General features: G+C 40.8%; 2 protein-coding genes across 4 annotated transcripts in view; both read left to right on the top strand.

Annotated features, from left to right (window-relative positions):
- Positions 1-3766, top strand: part of HSD17B12 (hydroxysteroid 17-beta dehydrogenase 12) — a 76185-nt gene extending 72419 nt beyond the window's left edge. The window contains 2 exon segments of the mRNA XM_080594608.1: positions 1473-1622; positions 1825-3766. Of these exon segments, the coding sequence (XP_080450734.1) occupies positions 1473-1622; positions 1825-1932 (258 nt within the window). The 3' untranslated portion in view covers positions 1933-3766.
- Positions 3767-4033: 267 nt separating this feature from the next.
- On the top strand, positions 4034-22747 carry ALKBH3 (alkB homolog 3, alpha-ketoglutarate dependent dioxygenase). Of its 3 annotated transcripts, none has more exons than XM_080594613.1 (9): positions 4034-4194; positions 5125-5240; positions 6428-6462; positions 8483-8530; positions 10031-10134; positions 11367-11455; positions 14510-14719; positions 21740-21838; positions 22385-22747. In XM_080594613.1, exons 1-9 carry the CDS (start codon positions 4125-4127, stop codon positions 22475-22477), a joined length of 864 nt encoding a protein of 287 aa, XP_080450739.1. In that variant the 5' UTR covers positions 4034-4124; the 3' UTR covers positions 22478-22747. The 3 variants fall into 3 exon arrangements, with proteins under 3 accessions (XP_080450739.1, XP_080450740.1, XP_080450741.1); XM_080594614.1 differs by lacking the exon at positions 4034-4194 and adding an exon at positions 4347-4656; XM_080594615.1 differs by lacking the exon at positions 4034-4194 and adding an exon at positions 5578-5679.
- The last annotated feature ends 1615 nt before the right edge of the window (positions 22748-24362 follow it).

Raw genomic sequence — 24362 nt, 5'->3', positions numbered from 1 at the left:
TGTTATGTTAATTTTATTGCGGTCCATGTCCTTGTCCTGTCATTCCAGCCTAAGCCACAATAAACCACTAATGAATATTACAAGTACATTCCTGTGAAGACTAGCTGACATACCTCCTTCAAGCCATTAGGAAAACTGCACCCACTTCAGATTATTTGAAGTTCATCTCTCTGACCTTCAGAAATGTAGTGCTTTTAATTCCTGACTTGCACTTCTGTTTGAGCTCACTGTTTAAAAAGGGTTAATTCTATCATGCCAATACACGCACAGTATTGCTTTGTCAAAAGTGAAAACAGAGTATAGGTGGTACTTTATCACTTCCTGAAGTTCAGCGTAAGGTATATCAATGTTGCTCAAGTGGAATGCCTCTCTGTGGAAACTTAGTTTTGATAGTATATGGTGCTTTTGTTGCAGTGTAGATAGACATAGGTTCAAAATACACTCTGGCTGACAGGCACGCTTAATTTTACAGAAACAGCACAGTAATAGCGTAGATTAAAATTTTGGATCTATAACAGAAATTAGGCAAAAAGAGAAGGAATGAGGAAGACTGCGAGGATTTCTCCCAAGACTCTTTTGGAAAAATCTCTGCATGAAAGGTTTCTGCAGACTCCCAAGTTCTCTATGAGTGTCTGAAAACATTGGTTATTTACCCCTTTCTTTTACTACCTTTTTTAACTTAAGTGGATGTCAGCATTTTCTATTGATACTTGCTCACTATGCATAGCAAAAGTGGAACAGTGAAAACTTTTACTACCTGCTTTCATCTACCATATTCACTACATACAGTGTCAGATCACAGACTGATGGACGTCTTCGTTTGAAGGAATCTTTAGGAACTCTACTTGTCTAACTTCCTGCTCTGTGGGATTGCTGCTAACACTAGGTCATGGGCTGGCATGGTTTTATCCAGCCAAAGCTTGAAAACCTGCAAGGACAGGGATGCCATGACCTCTCTGAACAACCTATTTGAATGTCACATAGCTCTCCTACAAAGTGCCTTTCTCTCTAGTGTCCATTCTGAAAGTCTACAAACAAAAACTGATAGGTTTGGTTCTTTTTATTTAATCTGGCAGTGCCAAGAAGAGTTAGGCTCTCGTAACTGCCCTTGAGATAATGAGAGGCAGATGTTAATCGCCATCCTCCAATCTCTTCTTCAGAACACTAAAACAATCCCAGCTCCTCCCCACCAAGCCCTTTCCTTCTCTCCCTCTCCCGGTAAACACAAAAGCATGTTTCACCAGGCTAATGGCATGGCCTTTCTCCAGACTCAAAGCTTTTTAGTTTTCTGTACATGTCAGCTCTGGTTACTTCAGTTCTTCCATTTCCTCTTTACGTCCCCCACCCATGAAACTAGCATGTCTCAGAATTCAGTATGCAGATTACCTGATGGACAATGGTCTTTGTTCCTTGTTGAATCTGTGAGTTAATCTGAAAGCGTTCTCTGCTTCATGTCTCTTTCCTACATGCAGAGTGTTCTGCCGTATTATGTGGCAACAAAAATGTCTAAAATCTCCAAGCCAACCTTCGATAAGCCGACTCCTGAAACGTATGTACGAGCTGCCATAGGCACGGTAGGCCTGCAGTCCCAGACCAACGGGTGCCTGCCCCATGCCTTCATGGTAAGTCACCTTGGAAAACACAAGGATCTAATATGTGATTACTGGGGAAGAAAAGCAATGATTAATTTTGAATATTTAATAAAAGTTATTTTTGTTCTTTAAATTTTAATCATAATTTTGTAATGTTTGTGTGTGCTGGTAATGGTTTGATTTAGCTTAGAATAGACAATAAAAGCTGAGACATTTTTCCTTTGATTTTTAGGGCTGGGTCTTCTCAATGCTACCTACGTCCACTGTCATGAATTTACTCATGAAAACAAACAAACAAATACGGGCTCGTTTTTTGAAAAAAATGATGAAGGAGAAGTAAGTTGCCGACAGCTCGATCTGTGGAAGCCTGAGACTCCTGCAGGTTTCGTACTCACACTTCAGCACCAAGTAGACCTAATGTTTTAAACATCTTCAATTGTAGGTGTATTTTCTAATAAGCAAAGCGATATTGTTTTGAGGATACAGATGAATCTTGACTTCTAATACTGATATCAAATTAGGCTTGTTTATATATATTATAGGTATATTGGGGGGGAGTGCTTTGGACTAAAATTGCACTGTGCTTTAAGAAATACTTAAATGGATGTGATCAGACATTGCACTGCTGAGGAACGGCTTGGTTATATAGTGTCCATCATGTTTATGTATTATGTTTTTGGGTGAAGGGCAGAACAGCTGTAGTTCTCTGATATTCCTGGAAAAGTGGGGAAGTGTGGGAAGAGAACGTATTTGCTTGAAGGGTAACCTGGCTCAATTCAGAATGTAACTTCTTCCCGGTTCAGGTTTAGGGTACTTGAAGGATTCAGCATTTTCAGCCAGCTAGCAAGTGCTCCTCTGCTTACACAGTCCATTAAACAAAACCGGGATGCCATGGGCAGGGTGGGATCAGCTTAGGGGCTGCTTCCTGGCTGTGTAAAAGTCATCGCTCTGTAAAACAAAAATACCAATAACCAAGGTTATGTAACTGGGAAAGGATCATCACTGCTTGGGAAGGGTGACCATGAAGTGATCCTTAAATCTGATGGTTTTAGAAACCTGTTCATGTGTTGGTACTGTATTGAAGTAGGTTCTTGCACCAAAACCTGAGCTGTCAGCTAGGCGAACTTCAAGGGTCTAGTGTGATTTTTCTGTTTGGTTATGAACTTGAGGAAAATGGGCCAAAATAAAAAATTAAAAAAAAGAGTGTAATTGCTCATCTATAAATATATACATAAAATAACATTGCAAAAAGTATTCAAATTCTTGGCTCTTGAATATGGATTCTAACTCTTCAGTCATGTAATCTTTACAATTTGTAATAACATTTTTAAAAGTTCAGTGCCTGTCCTTTGTAATAGATGGTGATAACACAATGTGGATGTATGTCACAAGTTGTGTTACTTGCTGGTTGTTATGTAAAAGATTATTGGCACTTTAAATGCAGAGCTTGAAATGAGTTACTGTCCTTGTCAGCAATGATGGATAGATTATTTCTGAGATGTGTGCCACTGTGTCTTTTGGGTGAGGCCATTTGAAATGTGAATCCTGAATATTTGTGACAGCTTTAAAAATGAGAACTAGCAAACTTTAAATGTAGAACTTCTTAGTATTTTTGTGTTTAACTGATTTATTCCGTAGTTCTATTCCAAAACCAAGTAAAGCTGAAGTTACCCAACTGGGAAACAGGGATCAGAGTGTATGAGAAGTCTGTACTGCTGTTGTCTGTGTTGACCTTTAAAGATACGGTGTCTAACATTCCTTTATATAAATGTGAAGAAAAAAAAAACAAAACACTTTCAAGCCAAATGAAATTGTAAGTAGCTACCAATGTTTTCTGTGGTGACTGCCTTTGGTTAACAAGTGGAGATTGTTTTGTCCTTGGAAGAATAATTTCAAGCTCTGGTTTTGAAGTTAAATGTGTTGCACTGAAACATGATTTGGGGCTAACATTTCTGTACATTGAAAAAACCCAAATACCGATGCAATGGTGCTGATCAAATCTGAGCTAAAACTCCTATCCCATAGTTTTCTTGATGTTTTTCTTGTTTCCTGGAACAGGAACGGTGAGGTCAGTTTTGTAGGACTTTGCTCAGGAGGTGATGTGGAAGCACTGGACTAACTAATCTGTATGGATTTTCACTTGGTAAAACCAATAAACTGGCATTCACTCTCAAGCTCTGGTGCGTTGGTTTCCTTCTTAAACTGTTTGCACTTCCGTATCTCAGACTGAAGCTTTTTATTAATCTCCCTGTCCGGCTGCGGCCTCATTGACAATGCGAGCATCTTAAAATCACTGGACCAACCGGCTAAGCTCTTAGCTGGAGCTACTAATTAAGCTGTTATTAAGTTCCTTCCACGCTCAGGCCCCGCTGCAAGCTCCGCAGCCGCCACCAGAGGGTGCCAGGCGCTCAGCCATGCCGCTCCGCGGTGCCCGGGGGGCCGGGCGGAGGCGGAGCGGCTCGCCGAGGAACCCCGGGCGGCCTGGGGGGGCCGGGCCGTGCCGTGCCGTGCCGGCGCTGAGGCGGCGGCGCCATGTCGGAGAGGCGGCGGCGGGCCCGCGTGCAGGGCGGCTGGGCCGGCGGCCCGGCGGGGCGAGCCGCAGGCAAGGCCCGGGCGCGGTGGAGGCGGCGGGGCCCGGCCGCGGCCCGGGTCTCAGGGGGGCGGCGGGGAAGGCCGGGGCCGGGGCACCGGGGGGGCCCCGCGGGGAGCGAGGCGGGGACCCGCGGGAGGAGGAGGACGAGGGGCCCGCAGCAGCCGAGGCGGGCCCGCCGTTGTCGGCGGACAAACTGCACGGCCCCTCGGCTCGCTGGTGAAACTGCACCGAGGTGGACTGTGGAAGAAACTACACCAGGTTTAAAACCTGGATTATTTATTTATTGTTTCTTAATAACGTGATACTGACTCGGGTGATTTAACAGGCTTGCGCTGCTGAATTTGATCCCGATTTTGGAGGCTATATTTTTAATAATGCGTTGGGCCAACACCAGCAAAAAGCAAGGGTAAAAGAAGCAAGGCGAAGCTCGCCTCTCTTAGGAAATGAGTTATGTGTGTGTACATGCAGTCTGTAAGTTCAGAGTTCTTGAACTTGGGAGTTTAATAGTTTTAATGCAGTTTTTTTCATGCCGTAATGACTTCTGTTTCTTTAGTGCTCCACGTTTAGGACTGTGGTATTCCCTAATGCCACCATGCATTCTTTCCCACGGTTTCCTGTGAAGAATATCAATTTCACCTGTCCCTTTTTCCCCTCTGTTTTAAACTTAACGTTAGCAAAAGGCAGCACTTTGTAAGCATCTACATTTGGCAGAAACTCATTTAAAAACATTTTTCATTTGTCCATAAATAACAAAAATATTCAAGATGCTACGCACTTTTAACTGTTATGTGATGTAGGTTTGGTTGTCACCAGAAGTCTCTGCCAAGCAGAGGAGAATCCTTCAAAGAATGACTCCATAAGGCCTTCCGAACATGAGTGTTGTGTTTTCCATAGGGTGAGGTGCAATTTCATGTGATCTTTTTTTTTTCTTTGCTGTAGCACCAAAGGCACCTGTGGCCAGCAACATTTCCCCTGCAGGCACTACTGGACAGGCATGGATGAAAAGAGATCAACTTCACACTCAAAAGCAATTTGTCTTTGAAAAGCCATCAGAGGTAATTAATTATTTAATTAAACACTTATTACCAGAATCTCAAGTTTTCTGAAACTTTACGCAATTAACTGAAAAATTACGGAGTTTGATATTAATGGTCTCATGTTTTAAAACAAACGAAAAACTCAGCTGAGCTGAACTTTTAGGGATTTTTACCAAGCGGAATTTGAAACTCTTATGGTCTGTCCATCTGTGTAGTTTCACTCTAGGAATTCATTACATACCTATTCATAGCTACTTTTGTTTGTTTGTTTGTTTTAGGAGAACCAAAGAATATATTAAATATTCAGAATGATGCAATGTCCCAAAGCATGATTTGAGCTCTGTTTTGGTTTCAGGGTATCTGTGATATTTCTGCTGGGGGAAGCATGTGAGATTTGTTTTCTAGACTTTCCTTTATGGCCCACAAGGAGATGAAGGATATTTTACTGTTTGCAGTGGTAAGGTAGTTCCTTGCTTGTGAAAAAAATCTTGAACACTTCTTTCTAAGCCAGAAATATTAGAAAGACCCTTCATGGCTTGCAAGGTTTGGAGACATTCTGGGAAGTTTTTCTCTTCTCTGCAGCAGAGCCCTGGCGCCTGTGTAATACTATGTCTTGACTGTTTTGCATGGTCATTTCTGTAGCACCTTGCATCTCAGCCCTCCACTGAGCTCAGAGAAGAGAAGCATAAACCCCTAGGGCAACCAGAATGATAATATGGGCTGGATTCCACGATTTAAAAAACAAACAAACAAAACAACAACAAAAAAGCTGTCAACAACAAACCAGCTGTCTCAAGCTGCCATTTTAAGCTGATGGTTCCTTCTGTCTGATCTGTCTTACATTTTGTTAATTGGGGCTGATGTTTGTTCATCCCTTCTGTACTTGTTGTACATTTTTAATTCTGAATGAAAGGCTAGCATTTCTTTGATTGTAATTCAGTATTGTGATAATACAAGTAGTTTAGAAAGGGATGTCCTTTAGGGGGCAGTTGGTTGTTAAAATATGTCTGGAGTGGTAGCTGCATCTGAGGGATGCGGTGGAGTGTTGCTGCTTTACCAACTGTCCAGAGCTGTGTGTTTCTCACTGACGTTTCAGTCTCCAGCTATCTAGAATCACTAGAGATGGCAACAAGCTCTGTTTGACTAGAGCGTGTCAGGTACATAAACACTTAGTATTCACCATGTGTTGTCTGGTTACCTTTCAGGTGGAACGCAAAGTTCCTGAGGCAGGTGTGATAGAGTGAGTATACTGCTGACTACCTGTCTAGCTTGCGGCTTTTCTGTTTTTCTGGTCGGGGGGAATATGCTGAAAAGAGTTCCTTTTCCACTTAAACTGACTATACCTTTGGAAGAAATTTCAGTACAAAATGTGGACTTTCAACCCTTTTATCCTGAACTGAGTTTATGTTCAGGAGAGTCCAAGCGTGTCTTAATAGTTTTTGTGGCTTTAGCATAGCTTTGTAAGTCAGGAAAAATGAACAGTTGGGGATTCTTGGATAACAGAACCACAAATATGTCTATGTTGGTTAACAATGCACGTTTTCTTGCAAAAGTCCCTGCGTAAACTATACTGGAAATTACTTGCTGTTATCCAGGTATGTAACTGGTATGGCACCTCAAGCAGCGCTTCCTTTGAAGGTTCAGAGAAGTAGCTGCTTGTAAGTGTCATAGTGAAGCTAGATACTCATAAGCTGTAGATCACTTGCCCTTTGTGTCAGAAATCTCAGGGATTTGCTCAGAGTAAACATGGCATGAAGTATGGCAAGGTGTGGTGGTGTATGGGGAAGATACAGATTTTGAAAAATAAATTTGTTTCAGTTTGGTCATCATGATAGAGTTTTCTTACTAAGCGGTTCCTATGAGGCAAGTTGCAGATCCATCTCGAGTGGGATTTGCATGTTCTTACATCAAGGGATCTGCTGTTAGTTTTCTGTGTGCACTTCAGATTAGATGCTGGGTGGGTATTCATGCAGAGCAGGCATGATTCAGACGCCCTCTGATGCCCCATGTTCAGCCACCCTCTCACAACTGGTGTGGTAGTGAACTGTTCATTAATTAGAACTGCTTGTGAGAGGTGTTTCTGGCAAGATGCAGGAAAAATACTGGTGGAAATAGTAACAGAATTTCCCTGCAACACTTAGAGATTGTAGCAGATACCATGTATCTACTAGCAGATACTTTCAGTGGGAATGATACAGGCATATATTCTTCGCTTATTATTTATTAGTAATAAATCTATGTACTGAGCAAATTCAGTGCGTTAAAAATGCTCTAAAGGTTCACATGACTTTATTACTCTTATTTACAAATTAAATAAAAAATACAGGGGAAAAGAAAACTGAGATGCTGTTCTCATTAAAACAAAGTGCTGTAGATAATATAGTATGGTTTATGCTCTGAGTGTATGTTCAATATGGAAAAGAGTGTAGAAGTTCTTGTTTATTCAACTTTCTTAAATACAGCACAATGCAAAACAGTTTGTGATGATCTTGCAAGTTGGTGAACTGTTTTGAGGGAGAAGCAGTGCTGGACAGCAATTAATTCAAGGAGTGTTTCAGGCAAAAAGCAGTATACAGATTGGAGCTAGCTTAGGAGAAAAATGAGATTGTAGGTGAAACAAGCAGTTCATGTGAGAGAAGATAATACTTCACAACTGTGCAGCTTGTAACAGAGGGTAGAGATATTTACCCTCCGTACCAGCTACACTGGCTTAAATATGGTTTGCATACCTGTAGTTCGGTTTCTCTGTGTGCTGCAGGCTGATGAATGCTTTGCTGTTAGCAGAAAGGTATCTGTTTTCTAACTGAAAACTGTGGATTACATGTCCACAGTTAGCTTCGTGCTCGTTGTGTACCTATAACTGCGAACATCAACCATAATGGTCAGGGCATGGTTTTCTGTGGTTGTCTCCCTTAGATTCCCTGTGACATCCCTCATTTACTTGTCTCTAGAGCCCTAAAACCATATCTTGAGCCTTGGCTGAAGTGGGAGAGAGAGAGAGGAAGTACACACAAACTCATTTTTTCTGTGACATCCCTGGCTGCCTTAATCTAACCTGTGTCTCTTCAGAACATTTTTGCTTCCCTTAGTACCACAAAGCTTTTTTTCTTCTTTTTTTTTCTCTCTCTCTCTCTTTTTTTATTTTTTAAAGAAAACTCACCCTAGTGCAGGCTTACAGCAATTCTAGTCCAGGTTGCTCTGTGTAAGATCACTTACTGTTGTTGGTGCATCTGACAGCTCTTGCTTTTCTATACCCTCAGCAAGCCTGGTGTGTATGAGCTCAGCACAGGACCAAGCGGAGTTTCCAGGTAAGTGGATTACATGTTTTTTGAAACTTGCCATTTGCTGCTGTTGAACAATGCGGTGTTACTCAGCTTTCTGAAGTCTAGTCTCTGTAGAGTGTTCTGACTCGGGCAGGTGCCTATTGCCCTTCCTGTGTGTCATGTGTTTAGAGTACCGCTGGAAGTACTTTGAGTATCAGGCAGCAGAGACTTACACAGTTCTGAGCAGCGCTGAGGAGGCGAAATACAAACCTCTTTAACATCTAGCACGTACTGCGTCTAGTGCTCTTGTCTGGGATAAGGAAAAGGGGCTATGTCCATCTGTTTCATGCACCACAGTAAGTTGCTGCTTGAAATTTGGATTGGTATTCCTATGTTAGCAAGGGTGCGGGGTCTATCTCATATATAGTTGAGAGCTACCAAAATCTTTTAGATGTAAATTGGACTTGTTTTTAATTGATACAATAAAAGGGTTTAACTTGAAGCAGATTGGCAACTTCGGGGTTGTCCCTTTTACTTATGTCTTTTGTCTTAATTGTTACAGCTTCTGGACACTTCAGAACCTACTTGTTTTGTGATTCCTGCTAACTTAAAAGCATTTTATTTCACATTGCTGACTTAGCTGCAATATCAATATTCATTCTTTTTTTTTTAATGAACTTAATAGACTTTTTTTTTCCAATATTGGAAAAATGCTTGAAAGTTTTCATCTTGTTTTCTTCTAAAACTGCAAATAATTTTTATACAAATTTGAAAAAAGCTTTGACCAGTAGGGAAGAGAGAAAAAAATATGCAACCAGTTGTGTTACTTTGCTACTTTCAGGAGCTTATATTTTCATAATATATTGCTGTACTATGTACGTATTTCAAAACAGTTGGATTTTACATCTCTGTTTAACATCTTTGCTACCTGTTCTTACTGTGGTGTCTTTGGAGCATTGCATACTCGGGAGGGTAACCTCTCATGAACAGCTTTCCTGCTTTCCTACTCCGCAGACCAGCACAGTGGCCAGAATTTTTCAATGCTGCTGTTAGTACAGTCTAAATATAAAATGTACATATAAAAATATGAAAACTGGAGAGATTAAATGCTTATAGGATTCCTGTGCTTTCAAAAGAAAAGGTAGTGGTAGTAGTGAAAAAGGACTATCAAACTCTTTAAGTGCCATGGAGATGACGAATTACTTACAGGCAATTGCTTACCTGTGTTGATTTTTTACCATAATTGGGGTATCTAATTTTTCAAGTGGAAAGTTAAAAACAAGGATGCCATTTTTCGCACAGTACATGGCTGATTATGGAACTCCTGGGTTATTGTTGCTTTCATATGTTTTTATAGGTTTATAAAGCAACTAGACATCCTTATTTAGGGGAAGACCCATCAGGAGTTCCTGCTGCCTTCTGTTCTGCCTGCATTACAGGCATTCTTACCTTAAATTCTTTGGGAATCCCAGAAATTAGAGTATTTTATCAAAGCATATATAGAAGTCTTTATTGCTTCCTTCTTTTCTGTGTCTTCTTCCTTAGGATTCATTTGATTCCTGGCTTCGTTGATTCGGAACAAGCAGACTGGATGTTTGAACAACTCCTTCAAGACATACCCTGGGGTCAGAGAACTCACATCAGACAGGGTAAGGATGTGCAGACTAACTTCTCAGGTCGTTCCCATGCTAAAATCCACACAGCGCACATCACGTCATTGTTTTTCATTTCACACATTGCCACTCCTTCACATACTTCCTTCCAGGTTTTCCATGCCTAACTGAAGAGTACTGCTTATCTTTCAAATCTGTATCACTGTGTTTGTATTCACAATTATTTCAGATCTTTCCAAGTTCAAAAGAGATGAAAATTGCCTCTGTCTTATAAGTCTTAAAAGGAATTCCTTTCGGTGGCATCTTCAGTTCTTTTGTCTTGCAGTCTTTTTGATTAAGTCTGTGCTCCATCCCTTCATACCATCTCCCAGTGATGTCGTGAGAACTATTTTCTTTGAGGTTTCTGTTACCAGGAGTATTTTTGCCACTCTCTCTTAAAATTCCAGCAAAGCAGACTTCTTTTCTCTTGTTTTTGCTTCTTGGTTGCAGTACAACCTAAGTGAAGAGTCTGCTATTCTGGATTTGTTCACTAAGGGGCCACCTGTTCTAGCTAAATTTATCTTTTTAGGCAGGAACGGACATAACAAAATACGTTGGAGTAGTTACCGGTCAGGGCTGGAAAATTTCTTCAACATCTGTGTTTATTGGCTTGTATTAAAGGTAGTGTAAAATGGAGAGTGTTACCTGTCAAAGATGAGAAATAGCTACCAAGGTAGTCTGTTCAGAAGCTGAAAGTACTTTAACTTGACGTTTGTATTACAGCGCAGAACACTTGCATATTTGACAAAATAGTACTTGTTCAGCTTCGTTGCTTTCTCCTTCTGTAATGTCCCGTCAATGCTCCAGTCCCTGACACCTCATCCTTTCCAGAGGGAATACCTTGCAGTTAATGCCAGCGTATTGGAACCGGGAGAATGTAAAGCAAACTAGGATTGTAAATAAAATTTCAGTTTCATTTTACTATCTTTAATTCATTATTTAATTATTATTTCCTTGCCCAGTCTGGCATAGGGATGAGAAAATTGATGTGGCTCCAAGATTTTGGCAAGGGAATACCTTTCTCGTATAATCAAAAATGTAGCACAGGGTCTGCTTTTGAAGAATACTGCTTCACTTGGGTTCATTCTGTAATGTAATTCTTTAAGGAACTACTTTTTAACTTCAGGTGAATCAACAGTCCCTTTTTGATTAAGTTTTTTGACAGAATTGTGTTTTTCCATTTTCAAGTTCTTTGATAAGGCAACTAAGAAGCCTTCCTGTTTTTTCAGAAATGTCTTTTGAGGAGCCAAGGCTTACCTCCTGGTATGGGGAACTTCCTTACACGTACTCCAGGATAACAATGCAGCCAAACCCAAATGTATGTATATTTTTACAGTTTCCTTTTATTATTGTCTACAAAGAAACCCTTTGCAGAGATTGAGAGACAAAACCTTCCGTCTTCTTTTTGTCTAGAACATTTGTCAGAATTTCTTTTGTGACCAGCAACAGATTCTAGTGGAAAGTGGACAACTTTGTAAAATAAGCATTTTGAGTGGATTGACTGAGAGGAGCATTTTTCAGTGAATAAAAGTTTGGAAAAGGAAATTGCAGCTCCAGAGTTTAATTCTTAGTTCACTGTGTAGCTTTGGACAAAACTCTCAGTTGTTCTGTGTGACTTACTCTATGCATCTTTATATTGAAGACTGTAGCGTACACAGTTGTATGGAGTTTTTCTTGTAGAGATATAACAACATCAACTACTGAAATATTTATGTTCAGAAACACTTAGATTCAATACTGCTTAAATGTGAATTTAGGCATATTGTTGATTCCTGTGTAAATATTACGAGATTCAGCACGTGACGTGCCTGCTCAGCCTCTCCAGATTGTGTCACGCAATTTCCCATGCTATTTTGGAACGGTTAGAAACCTTCCAAGTGACTTGCTGATGTGTTGGTCGTGTTCAGTTACTCTTGCTGGCTTCCAGCCTGTTGTCCCATCGGCCTGTCTCTTGGTATTGCTTTGCCTGAAATTGCCATGGCAGTAGGCTGCAGTGTTCTGAAGCGTAAATGAAGCGTGACTACTGAAGGCTGGATAGGGTTCAAAAGAAAGAAGAGTGTCCCAAGTCCCAGAACTGCTGCCGGATGGGACGCTTCCCAGCAAAGCTCAGTTTGAGGGAAGTGGAAAGGTGTTATTCACCAAGGCGAGTTGTAAAGATTTTGTAGTTTCAAAAATCCCGTAGTTGGTAGTTTAGTAGTGGGAAAACAGGCACTTCTTGTACTCATTCGTGGAATATTATTTTGAATGGACTTTTCTAGAAGCAGAATGACTTTAGGGCTTGGAAGTGCCCCCCGCAAAATCATTCTGCTGTACGCTAGTCATTTATAACTAGTTCAGAACTGCCTGATGTGGAACCTGTTGCTGCTCAGAGGTTAGACAGAGCCTCTATGCCCTAGGTTCACTGTTTCAGTCCAGTTTGCGTGAAGTTCAATTAGCCATCACTGGACCACTGCCATCGTCTGGAAAGTGCCCGTAGCCAGATATAAGGGTAGACTGCACATAGTCACTCTGACACTGTATTCAGCTTTGTAGGAGGGAGTTCTGCAGCGTAGAAGCAGCTGTGGATGGTATAAACAGCACAGCCCTTACCTGTGGAATAGGTATTATATTACAAAAACATCCTCAGTGCCAAATCACCAAATGCAATTTGGCGCGCAGGTTCGTCAAAAACAGTTGGCTGCCTTGAACATTTGATCTGTAGGAGTGATTAGCTTTGCGCCCTCATTTTTTGTTTGATAAGGCTGGGTGTGATGGCAGCACTGCTAAGTATGATCCAATGTTGCTGCGTAAATGAATTTTTGTATTAGAAGGAAATGTCTTTGTAAGCAGTGATATAGTTGGGGATGTGGTAATGTTTCATAACAAACTTACATCCACTACTGCAGGTTTATAGTGAAGTTTCCACAGAATTGTAAAAACCACCGTATAACATTTTTGCTAATAATACTTTTGTGATAGGAATTGAAGGAATCCGGTCCAATGGTCACTAAGAAGTGCTTTCAGTCATTCTCTTTGGACTCTCCTGTGATTGCATCGCATGTTTGACACATGCTGCAGTTCTGGAGATCCTGTGTTTTTTCCTTCAGGCAACCCAAGTACAGGCTATAGCATTTTTGGGTGCTGTTACTGATTTCCCTACATATCCCATAGCTACAGGCTGTGTTCATGTATAATTAATCATTCACATGATGCTTAGTCATTGGAGGGGTGGCTTATCTAGAAAAACACCAAACAGAGAAAGATGACACGTTGAAGGCTTCTGAGTGTAGCCAATAGGTTAAAAACCCTCTAAACATGGGTAAGCATGGAAGGACGGTGGTGCAGAGTTATTTGAGGTGGATAACTGGGAAATAACTCCTGCTCTCTGTTCCTTCTGCCAGTGTTCGCGGAGAGGTTTGGAATCAGTTCTTTGTCCTCTCTTGATCTCTGTGTTTCTGCTTATATAATGGGCAAAAGATTCTGGCCTACATTGCTCTGAGCCTTTTTTTCTCTTTTCTTTTAGCTTATGTAGTACTTAAAAGCACTCTGACAGCTGAAAGTCATGATGTAAGTTTATAACATTGAATAATGATTCACTGGACTGAGCTGTAATGGAATGTGCAGAGCTGCCACAGGCTATGGGCCCAGCAACATATTAGCAAAGGGAAGGGGGAAATTCGGGGCCTGCGACATCCATCTTGCGAATCACTGGAAAGTTACACGGCTGAAGTCAAACCCCCAAGAGAAGATGAGTGGGGCTCAGCAAGCTGTACTGCTAGAGCCGGGAGCAGGGGGCCACGCTGTGGAAGTGTTAGGCCAACTGCTTCTCGTTCTGTGTCACCTGCAGGGAACGGAGGGGGAGTCACGTGGACACCAACTGCAACTTTTTGGGTGCGCTACGCCTACCAGCAGTGGTTAAGTAACTCAGGTGTTATCAGGCCCGTGTGTTAAACTCCGCTAGCGTGGCCAGGAGATTAAAACAGACAGGTATGCATGGGAGAGGTTGCACATTTTTTGTTCTAGTTAAGAACTGCTGGTGTTTATCTGTGCTCAGTTCAAGCAGAATATACTCTATCTACTTCCTCACCTTTCAGTTAATTGAGGTGGCTAGTGGCTGCCGCTAGCAGGCAGACTGGCTTCTTATTTTTAAGAGGTGATTTAGTGGGGAGCCATAGGTAACATAAGCATATTTTGCAGAAAGCCTGTTCCTCAGCTTTACTAAAAATTCAATCAGAATTGTTCAGAGGCGTTTGTTTGGCTTCAGGTTCGTTGTGGTGGAAGTGCAGTATGTTTTGTTTCTTATCCAAGAGTAGTTTTCCCCTTCTGTCCTGGTGTTATTGTGTGCTGCCCTGCTTTCATTGTATTTACCTTGCTCCCTCTGTGCCGATTGCAGTGGCATCCTCTGCTGACTATGCTAAAGGAGCGCATTGAAGAGTTCTCTGGCTATGCCTTCAACTCCCTGCTCTGCAACCTGTACCGAAACGAGAAGGACAGCGTAGACTGGCACAGTGACGACGAACCATCGCTGGGAAAAAATCCCGTCATTGCCTCGCTCAGCTTTGGTGCTACCCGGACCTTTGAGATGAGGAAGAAACCCTCCCCCGTGAGTATTCTTATTGCAGTGGAAGAGTCCAAACTCATTTGTTTAGTCTCCTTTCCCTCTGTTTAGAGAACTTAACAACTAAAAACATTCAGTTATGTTAGTAATTAGTGGAAACACTCATAAAGTTCTGTGGAATAAGTGTAGGAATCAAAAAAATCTGTTACATGGAATGTGACATCTTCAGGGTGGAATGGAACCACTCTAATAACGTGCAGCAATGTGGTGCTGCAGTGAAATTGCAGCCTACTATTTTGTCCTGATAAGGTCCTTTCCCATTACTTGATATCAGTGATGTTAGAAGGAAGCTTTCACTATCTAAATGAGCCATAGATTCGATGCTGTTTTGTTAAGCCCCAGTAATGGTGTAATTCATAGTGTATGTGTTATGCAGAGTGGCTCTGACCACTCTTGTAAGTAAAAATCCCCTTAGCATTGTCTGAATTTTGACTTGTGTGTGTTCAGGTTGAGAGCCAATGAAGAGCAGGAAAGAGCAGCCCATTTCTTTTACCTAAAATACCAAGCTGTCGTATCATACTTCACAGACTAAACGGGGATCGTTACTTTGATAGGAGGCATGTGTGAACATCCTCTCAGGAATTAGTTTCTGATTCAGTAGAGAATACTCTTTCTAGATAAAATGCTGTGTAACAGGCATTTAAGCAACAAGTAACTTAGCACTTAGATTTTGCATTCGTTGAAGTAAAGGTATCACATTCTTTTGCTGAAAGCACAAGCCTCATTGTAAGGTATCTTGCTTCAGATGTCTTTCCTGCATGTTTTCTGTTACGTGGTGATGTTCTTGCTATGAACTCTGAGGAAAACTTTTTTTTCTGATGTAGTCTGAAAAATGTAGTCTGAAAAGCACTTTGGGATCTTTGAGAAGATGTTTGCTGTCTACTTACATTGTTACTTATTCTGAATAAACTAGTGCAGAAAGCAAAGGTGGACATGACCAACCTATAAACCGTGCACTGAGGTATTGAAATGTGCCCTTGAGGAGTGACAGAGGGTCACCTAGTCGTGAACAAAAAAGGTCAGAATTTGAATCAGAAAACTAAATAATTTGTGTTTTTCACCAGTTCTTTAATGTGTAAGTTCTTTGTTGCCTGAAGGGAGTTTAACCCTGTGGTCCTTGAGCATGAGATTACATAACCAGAGCATTGTGTCATTGGGCATAGCGTGAGTAAGTGTCTTTGATTCTGTGATGATAACATAATGTCAGCTGGAAAGTTCATTCCTCTGGGAAGCTGTAAATGGTGCCTGGGTTCATTTCTAGAGTGCATGTATTCCTTTTTGATGGATCGGAATTAAAGCCACCTAGATTTCAGTATAAACTTTGCAATTTTCCCCTGAAAATTGAATGCAGTTCTTGAGCAAGAACTTTGCTGTTTTCTGTTTTCTCAAAAGACACTCACTATGTGTAAAGGGGGAAATTCAGTCTGTGCCACTCACAATTGGCCACCTTCTTTAATCTGTACTGTATGGTTTCTTCCCTTTTCTTCCTGAGGTGGATGATTTTTTTTATGTATATATCCCTCAAGTGGCGCTCATTTTTTTCTTTAGTGTCTTTGACCTGATATTTCTGACTAGCTCAGTGTTGTTATATATAAAGTGCATTCCTTTTGCAATTGTGACATACCTGTTTCTAAAATAAGATCCCCACGTGCAGAGTGATGCTTGAACAAGTTGCTATTAACTGTGTATCATGTGCCTAAGGGAATTTGTACTTAAAATTATATGTCACGTTACGTATTCTTTGCACATTCCAAAAGCCTGCAATTTTCTGAGAGCATCCTATGACACTAGGTGCTTTGCCAAGTGGGAGTTACAAGGCCCTCTGATGGAAATTACAACCTTTCAGGCTGTACCACCAAAGAAGTAATTTTCATGCTCCATTGTAATGTAGCATTCTCTCTTTCATTAAAAGAAAGTTCAAGTCGATTGCAGATATTTGAAGTTTGATCACTACTTGGTTAAAAGCAAGTTACAGGAACAGGAGTAGCCTAGGGAAGGGGGATTTAGATTTACAATCATCACAGGCATCTCAGGCTCTTATCTGGTTTGTAATCTGCCATTATTTGTACGTCAGGTTTTCCAGAGGTAGTCTTCACTGAGGGAGGAAAAGAGAAAGCAAATCCTTTTCCTCCCAAAATTAAGCCTCTTTGAGGACCCGAATTCTAGTAACACTGATTTTAGAGTTTGAAAGGCCTTCATTTCTCTCTGTTGTAAATGCTTTTAAGTAGTTCAAGATGAAAGACGTCATGAAAATGTAAGATGAGAAATACTGTGCTAGGGGCTCACCATGGATAAGTGATGCTGGAAAAAACCTGAAGCGATTGCCTGTGTGTGATCGTGTACTGGGTACAAAACAGCATGTACCGCGAGTCAGGTAACGTCTTGTAGTGCAATTGAAGAGCACTAAATCGGGGCCTTCGGAGACTCCAGCTCATATTGGTGACTGTCTGTACAAGTAGTGTCCAAATTTAACTGTGGATGAACCTCTTAGGGAATAAAACCCTATTTCTCTAAGACAACTATAAAAAAAAAAAGTTAATTTTGGTAGGCTTTTTTTTTTTGGTTTGGTGGGTTTTTTTGTTTTTGTTGCTGCTGCCGCATGTTTGTGTGAGATTTTTACATTTGTGTTGCAGAAATTTGAAGTTTCTGTAGGCAACACTGAAACTGCCACTAAAAGAAATCTTTCTGTCCTTGGAGGAGGAAAAAAAAGTTATTTAGCTGCAAGTGGCATTATTATTATTGTTGTTGTTGTTATTTAAATTGTTCCAGAGTGAGGTTAAAGAAAGGTTCAGTCTGCTGTTGTTTTTCTTTTTAGTGACTGCTGTAGTGGATGAATAAGTGTTCATTATATAATAGGGAAGGAGTATAGACAGTCGTGCACAGCCTACTTGAATCCACATTGCAAACATCCCTTCTGAATAAGCAGAAATAATTCCTACTCAGATTTCAGCCCAGAGCATGTTAAAAGAAATAATAAAAAGCTGCATATATTTTGGGAGCAAATCCCTCACTGGAGTTGTTAAGGAGACTTTTCATGGAAGTTAACGTGATTCCAGGAAGTGTTTTTCTTCACCCGCTGGAGTTTATCTTTTTAAGGATTCTTTCTTCTAAATACTGCCTTTTCTGTTTATTTGGACCAGTTGTGTGGCTGTATGTGATGTTTTGCCTTTGCTTTCAAGGGTTTCTAAGGTTTTTGGATGCTTACTTGGTAGTCTAAAGTCTACAGTGAAGTGATCTAGTTTCTTCTATTTTTTGCCTCTAGTTCCAGCAAATTACTTAAATTTTTTCTTGCCTTCTTGTTGCTCCCCGATTGTTGTAGCTCCTGTCTGCACTGGAACCGAGAGGCGAACACTTTGTTCTGGAGCTGTGATTCATACTGAAATCACGCACAGCCTGCTGGTTAAGTCAGCGAGCCCTCTCATGCTGTCCCACAGCATACCTGCCACCTCTGCCTTGCCACCTCCTCCTGCTGCTCTCCACACCGCCCCGAGGCCCTGTCCCACTCATACCTGACTTAACCATCCTACTCCTGAGGAACTGATTTCGCTGCATTACGTGGGTCTTCCCGATCCAGCCTTGGCACCGCTTTTACTATTGCTTATCACTGCTCAGCTCAGACAGTGCCAGCTTATCTGATTAGGTCTTTCTGGAAACCGTGCGAGATTTTAGGTGAAGGGTGATATTTGATGTCCCAGTAAGCTCCCGTGTCCCGCTGGGAGCTGCTCTGCAGCAGAGATCTGGGTGCCACACGGACCGGTTCGGTGCAGCTGCCCAACGAACTGCAGTGTGAGCTGTGCATGGAGTTAGAAAGCCAGCTGTCAGATTCATCTGTCTGTAGCCAAGGAAACTGATGGATGCTGGGCAAGGGAGGGATTTTCGTGCGTACGTTAAATAATAGCAGGATGTTCGTGGTGTTCTCAGAATCAGCCTTCAGATGGGTCTGTCCTTCAAATGAAACACTAAAACAAGGTTCTTCTGTCCTTGAGTAGCTCTTCTAGCAGAAATTAAAGATCTCTTAGTACTTTTGAAAACAGAAAAATAACCCTTGGTGTCCTAACAGGCCTAACTGAAGACTGACAGGAGTAGATGGAGCACGGTAGAAACCGAGCCTTGGATCAGGACGGGGTTGGGGTTGAACTTTTGGATTGCCATGAAGGAGGCTTGCTTCCTTGGCTTTCCCCACCAGTATTGGCAAGACTTGAGCAGCTATAGGCAAGCAGAGGGGAAGAGGCGAGTACTTTAAGGCTGCCATACCACACTTGCAGAATGCAAGGTCATCAGCAGAAAGACTGAGGGAGTTTAAAGATAGTCCTGTGTAGGTGGGTGGGTGGATTACATGAGGAAAGGGTAATATGACTGGTACTCTGCCTTCTAGGTATTTTCTATATATTCTCTATATATTCTAGATATTTTCCCTTTCTTACCTCTTTGATTTTAATACCATTTTAAGAAAAAAAAAAAAAAAGGATGGAGTCCAGGAATACTTTCAGTTTTTATATTGATAGATTCCCATCTACTCATACTGAGCTTCTGTCACTTACGACCTGTAGTTCCTTGGGTTAAGAATAGGCACCAAGAATAAGTTTCCTTCATAAGCTTCCTGAGCTGTGAAACCCAGCTGAGTCTCCTGTATGTGTGACATCAGCCCTAAAGAGAAAAGCTCTGAAGTGAGGTTTAGTGGATGTGTTAGTATAGACATGTAATGTGTCTAACTTCACTGGCTCTGCAAAACCAATGAACATACAATTCTCTTTTTCCTAGGTAAAACTAGGCTCAGATGTTACATTTGAAATGGAAAGAAACTGCTGGTTTTACATACTCTCTTTTCTAAGCCAAAAGGATGTTTTCTCCTAAATCATTTATCTTAGAAGGTTCATTTTAGTTGTGATGAGCAAGGGACAAAAATAAATCCGCTGTTGTCCTTCCACAAAGTGAAATGGTGTAATCCAGTGAAATAAAAAGACAGCCATGCACTGCTATTTCACTGCTTTTCATCAGCGGTCATGTTTGACATCTATTTTTGAAATTTCCCTTGTTTCATCTGTTGTTTAAAAAAAACATTTTTGGCATTGTGCTTTACTTCTAATAGAGCAAGATAAATGCTTCTTAATTCCAGAAGCTTAAAAATGTATTTTGCAAATGGACATTGTCCTTACAGAGAACGAAAATACTACAGGTGATTCTCGGTGCCTTCAGCACTTCTGATTTCAGAGGTTTAGTGAGCTTAACTAACTGCTGAAACAGCCTCAGGCCCTTAGGTATCCCCAAGAAATGCACAAACCCAGAATTGCCAGCCATGACTGCCCCAGTAGCACTAGCAGTATTGACTAACCTTGTTCTGTCACACTGTGACTAACTTCTAGTCCCAGACGTGAACAGAAAGTTGCTAAGATGCTAGTCAAGTACATGAAGTGATGCTTTTTGTTATTGGGAATTGATTTCACCCCAATCAAGCTCTTTTGCATAAACAAAAAATTTGATTTGGTGAACTCTTTGGGAAAAAAAAAAAAAAAAACATCAACAAAAAAAACATTCTCTCTGCTTCTAGATGCAGTGGTATAATAACAAATATATTTTGAATAACAAATTTTCATTCAGACTGTTTGCTATATGCAGCCAACTCAGAACAAGGTTAACCCTGTATTTGTACTGTGTAGTCCTTGAAAACGAGAACCTCTCATACTCTTATTTATTTTCTTTTTGCTTGGAAAAAGTTTATCATCTGCTTTACTATTTCAGGTTTTCTGATGCATTCTTTAACTTAATAATAAAAGACCTTGAGTCTCCTCCCTTTCGACACTAATTAAAATATTTTCTCTAACCCCCTCTTCCCCCAAATAACCCCTGTATTTGGAAGGTGATTTTCTACTAGAAACTTCCCTGAATTCCTCATTTCAGAGGGTTGCTTTCCATTCTTCTTTGGCAGCTTTCAGATTTGGCAGTAGAGATCTACAAAAGGCTAACTATGTACTTCCATTTTATATTTGGGGAAATAGTGGTTTTCTTATTTACACTTTAATCTTAACGAACTAATCCAAGTTCCAGCATGAAGTAGTCTACATGTTAAATAGAAATTGTTTAAGTTTTGCAGCAAATTTTTGCAACTATTGAAAGCTAATACCAGAAAATAGTGAAGAGTGCATAGAGCATTATAATATCTGCCCATGTGGCAGTCTGGAAGATGGTTCATGTCAGGCGGAGCGTGATCTTATGAGGATGCTACTGTTGTGACAGTGAGACTTCCCTAAGCAATTGGACTCCGCAGGGTGGTGGTCCGGAGTAAAATTGGAAGGAGTAGTGCAAAGAAACAGAGTTACTATCCTGACTGACACCATTTGTGTCAGACTACTACTGCTGTGTTGCTGCATTTGGTTGTGGTAGTTGTGTTTTAAAACAGTTGTACGTAATCTGAAGGCTTAACAAAAGTTTTGCAAATGATGTGTGTCTTCTAGTTGAGCAGTCTGGTTTGCTTAATGATGATCAAGTTTCAGAGAATTTGTTTTACAAGGTACTATAGGAAAAATATTTTTCGGTAGGAAAAATTATTTATTAGATAATACTATAACAACAAGTAATGTCTGGAACCTGAAACAAGACAAATTGAGAATAGGAGGATGTGTGTTTTGGATGAAGTAGTTAACCATTGGAATCATGGTTATGATTGCAGAGTGTTTCCACACAGAACTGTTCAGTTCAAGTGGATGTTCCCAAAATATTTGCAGCCTTGCTCCAGAATTTTGCACTGGACTTAGGAAGCAGTTGTTGAACTTCACCAGTGTTGTACAGACAGTGAGATGTAATGGCTTTTCATCCTTAAAATGTTCAGCTCCTCAACTCTTTATGAAATACAGTTGAAGAGAGGTTTAGTTAGACTTCCCGATCTCATAAAAGCTTCCTTTCGTCCTTTCCCCTCCCTGTTTTTTAAGTTCTGTTATAGAGGACTGAGGACTGATTTTCTACCAAAAGCACTTGCCTACTTCTTCAGTGTCCTGTGTTTCTTTTTAGGAAGAGAATGGAGACTATACTTACGTAGAGAGACTAAAAATCCCACTTGATCATGGGACTCTGCTGATGATGGAAGGAGCTACCCAGGAGGACTGGCAGGTAAGAAATCCTTGGCACTGCTTTTAAGAGCTTTATTTGCAGTGCAGTTCTCTAAATGTGTGCAAAGCACTCCCATAAAGGTACGAAATACTCGGCTTCCAGTGAAACAATTATTTCACAATGCTTTCTACCTCAGAATTTCAAAGCACCCACAAAAATTATGCAGTTTTATTCAACTGCTAAGTGATAATAGGAATCAGCTCACATGCTGATGTTTCAGCATTTAAGTTCAGCAGTGAATGCTGCAGCCTGCAGCTGAAAGAGCAAAATCCATTTAGGAACTTAGAACATAAAAATGTTGAACTTAATTTAACAAGGCTACAGTAATCTACAAAAGACCTTTTATTTCCTCAGTAGCCCTGAGTAGTCAGAACATGAATGTTCTGCCTTAACTAAATCTTTAGAAAAGTTCATGAAAAGCCATTACAGAACATCAAGGTTTTTTTATGTTGTTTGATTACCTGTATTTTAAATACACCAGCTCATGAGGTTTTTTTGTGTGTTTGTTTTGCCTTTTTTTTTTTTTTTTCATAATGCCATTTACAGCATCGAGTGCCTAAGGAATATCATTCCAGAGATGCACGTATAAACTTGACCTTTAGGATCATTTATCCAGAACCTGATGGAGTTTGGAAGTGAAGAGGCACTTTGGGCGTTGCTGAACACACTGCAGATCAAGAGCCTCGGTTGGCTACGTGTTTTACAGGAACAGAGAGTTCTGTGAAATACCTGATGGGGAAAAAACCTGATGTCATTGAAGGTCTTTGACAATCAGAAGTTACCTGTTATGCGGACAGTGCGGTTTTGTTTTCAGAAATGGTATGCTTTTAGATGATACTAAATCACAGGCTTTGTTTGTGAAAAGATGATGATCACTCTTAAAGAACATGGAATCTCTGAGAGGTACTGACTGGAGCAGAAAGATTCAGTGAGCAGTTATTTTTGCACCTTCTCGTCTCCCCTTTCTCCCCAGATAGTGATCTACATTCAAGTGACATAGATCCAGAACATGTTCAGGATTCTTTTATGTAAAGCCAGCTATATGTGCACTGTGTATGGAAATGGGAAAGCTGCACTCTGTGATGATTTCGGAGTGTTAATCACTTCACCAAGGGGTAATGCATTGCTTTTTATTTGTAGGTTGCAAGAGTCTTTTGCAACAAAGCAGTCAGTTTTGTTATTTATAAAACTGCTTGAATTATACTTGTGCCTAGTAGAACAGCGGGTCGAGGCTTCCTTCTGCTATGTTCTCTATGGGCAGATTTCTGTCCTTACTGCTTATTTGTGTAGACATGTCACAAAAGGGCAAGGAACAGAAACATCTTAGCCATGAATCTTATCAGCTAGGTCAAAACTGCTGATTTCTTGCATGCTAACAGTCTTCCATCCCTGTTGGCTTGGAAGTGTTAGCTCCATGTTGTAGGCAGGAAAACAGAAACAAGGAGATAATTTTTTTTTTTTTCCAGAATTTGCTAATGCATTCTTAGTTTCTTTTTAGAACAACTGACTTGTGGCTTCCAGTGATTTCAGGTGGGACAAGAAATGTCAGCATCCCTAAAATTCATGCTTGCGCTGCCAAACTTGATATCCAGAATTGGCCCAAAGATTTGGACACAAATTATTATCATCACACTGTAAGTTGTAAAGCTGTAAGTATAGTGTTAGTATCACCAGGCACGGCACCCGGTCTGGTGCTGCTAGCAAAACATGCTGCTCCTAGATCGGTGCTTACTGCATTAGAGCAGGGGTTGCTTGCAGGGCTCTCTCTCAAACTGCTGCTGTTACAGAGGAGCAGTCAGCAGCTCAGACCCGATTCTTGGTTGCCTTGCTGGAGTTTGCCTGACCTAGGTACGTCCTACCTGTTGTTAGAACCAGCGAGCTGATGGTTGCCTTCTCAGTCGTCACACATGCTGTCTGCGTGGTTCTCACTGCAGCGGATGGCATCCCCTGTCCTGGATCAAAACACAGGTTGGGTATGGCTTCGCTTTCGGCTTGAAGCAGGATCTAAGCACGGGTAAATACTCTGTGCCTTGTAGCACACTGGCAAGCTTCTTTAATGCAAGAATAAGCTGGTGGTTGGAAAACGCCTGTCTCTTCTAAGCCAGCATTTTCTGTAGTTTAAAGTTGTTCTTGACAAGAGCAGTCAAGTTGTTGATACTCAGTTATGCCTATTCTTTAAGGTACTGATGACCTAAAGGACAGACTGTTGAGTCGTTTCATTCCCTGTATTCTGAAATTTGGCAGAAACATTTTCTTTGTGTATCAGACAAACTTATTAGCAGATTCTCTATTTAAAACACAATACAGATTTTGAAATAACTTATTCTTCTAAAATGAATGCATGTTATTGGAAAACTTATTTTGTTATCTAATAATTTCTTCGCTTTTATCCCAGTTCCTAAAGCAATATGTTTTTGGAAATATGTTTGAAATAAGTTTCCAAAGTAATATTAATTTCTTGCACTTGAATCTAAGATATGGACTCAGTGATGTATGTCTTGAGAATTCATGCTGAAGCAGGTGG

This window comes from Anser brachyrhynchus, assembly GCF_964034855.1.
Source record: "Anser brachyrhynchus genome assembly, chromosome: 5".
In the NCBI taxonomy this organism is placed as follows: Eukaryota; Metazoa; Chordata; class Aves; order Anseriformes; family Anatidae; genus Anser; species Anser brachyrhynchus.
The sequence above is the reverse complement of the archived record's forward strand: the minus strand, read 5'-3'. Positions and strand labels throughout refer to the sequence as shown.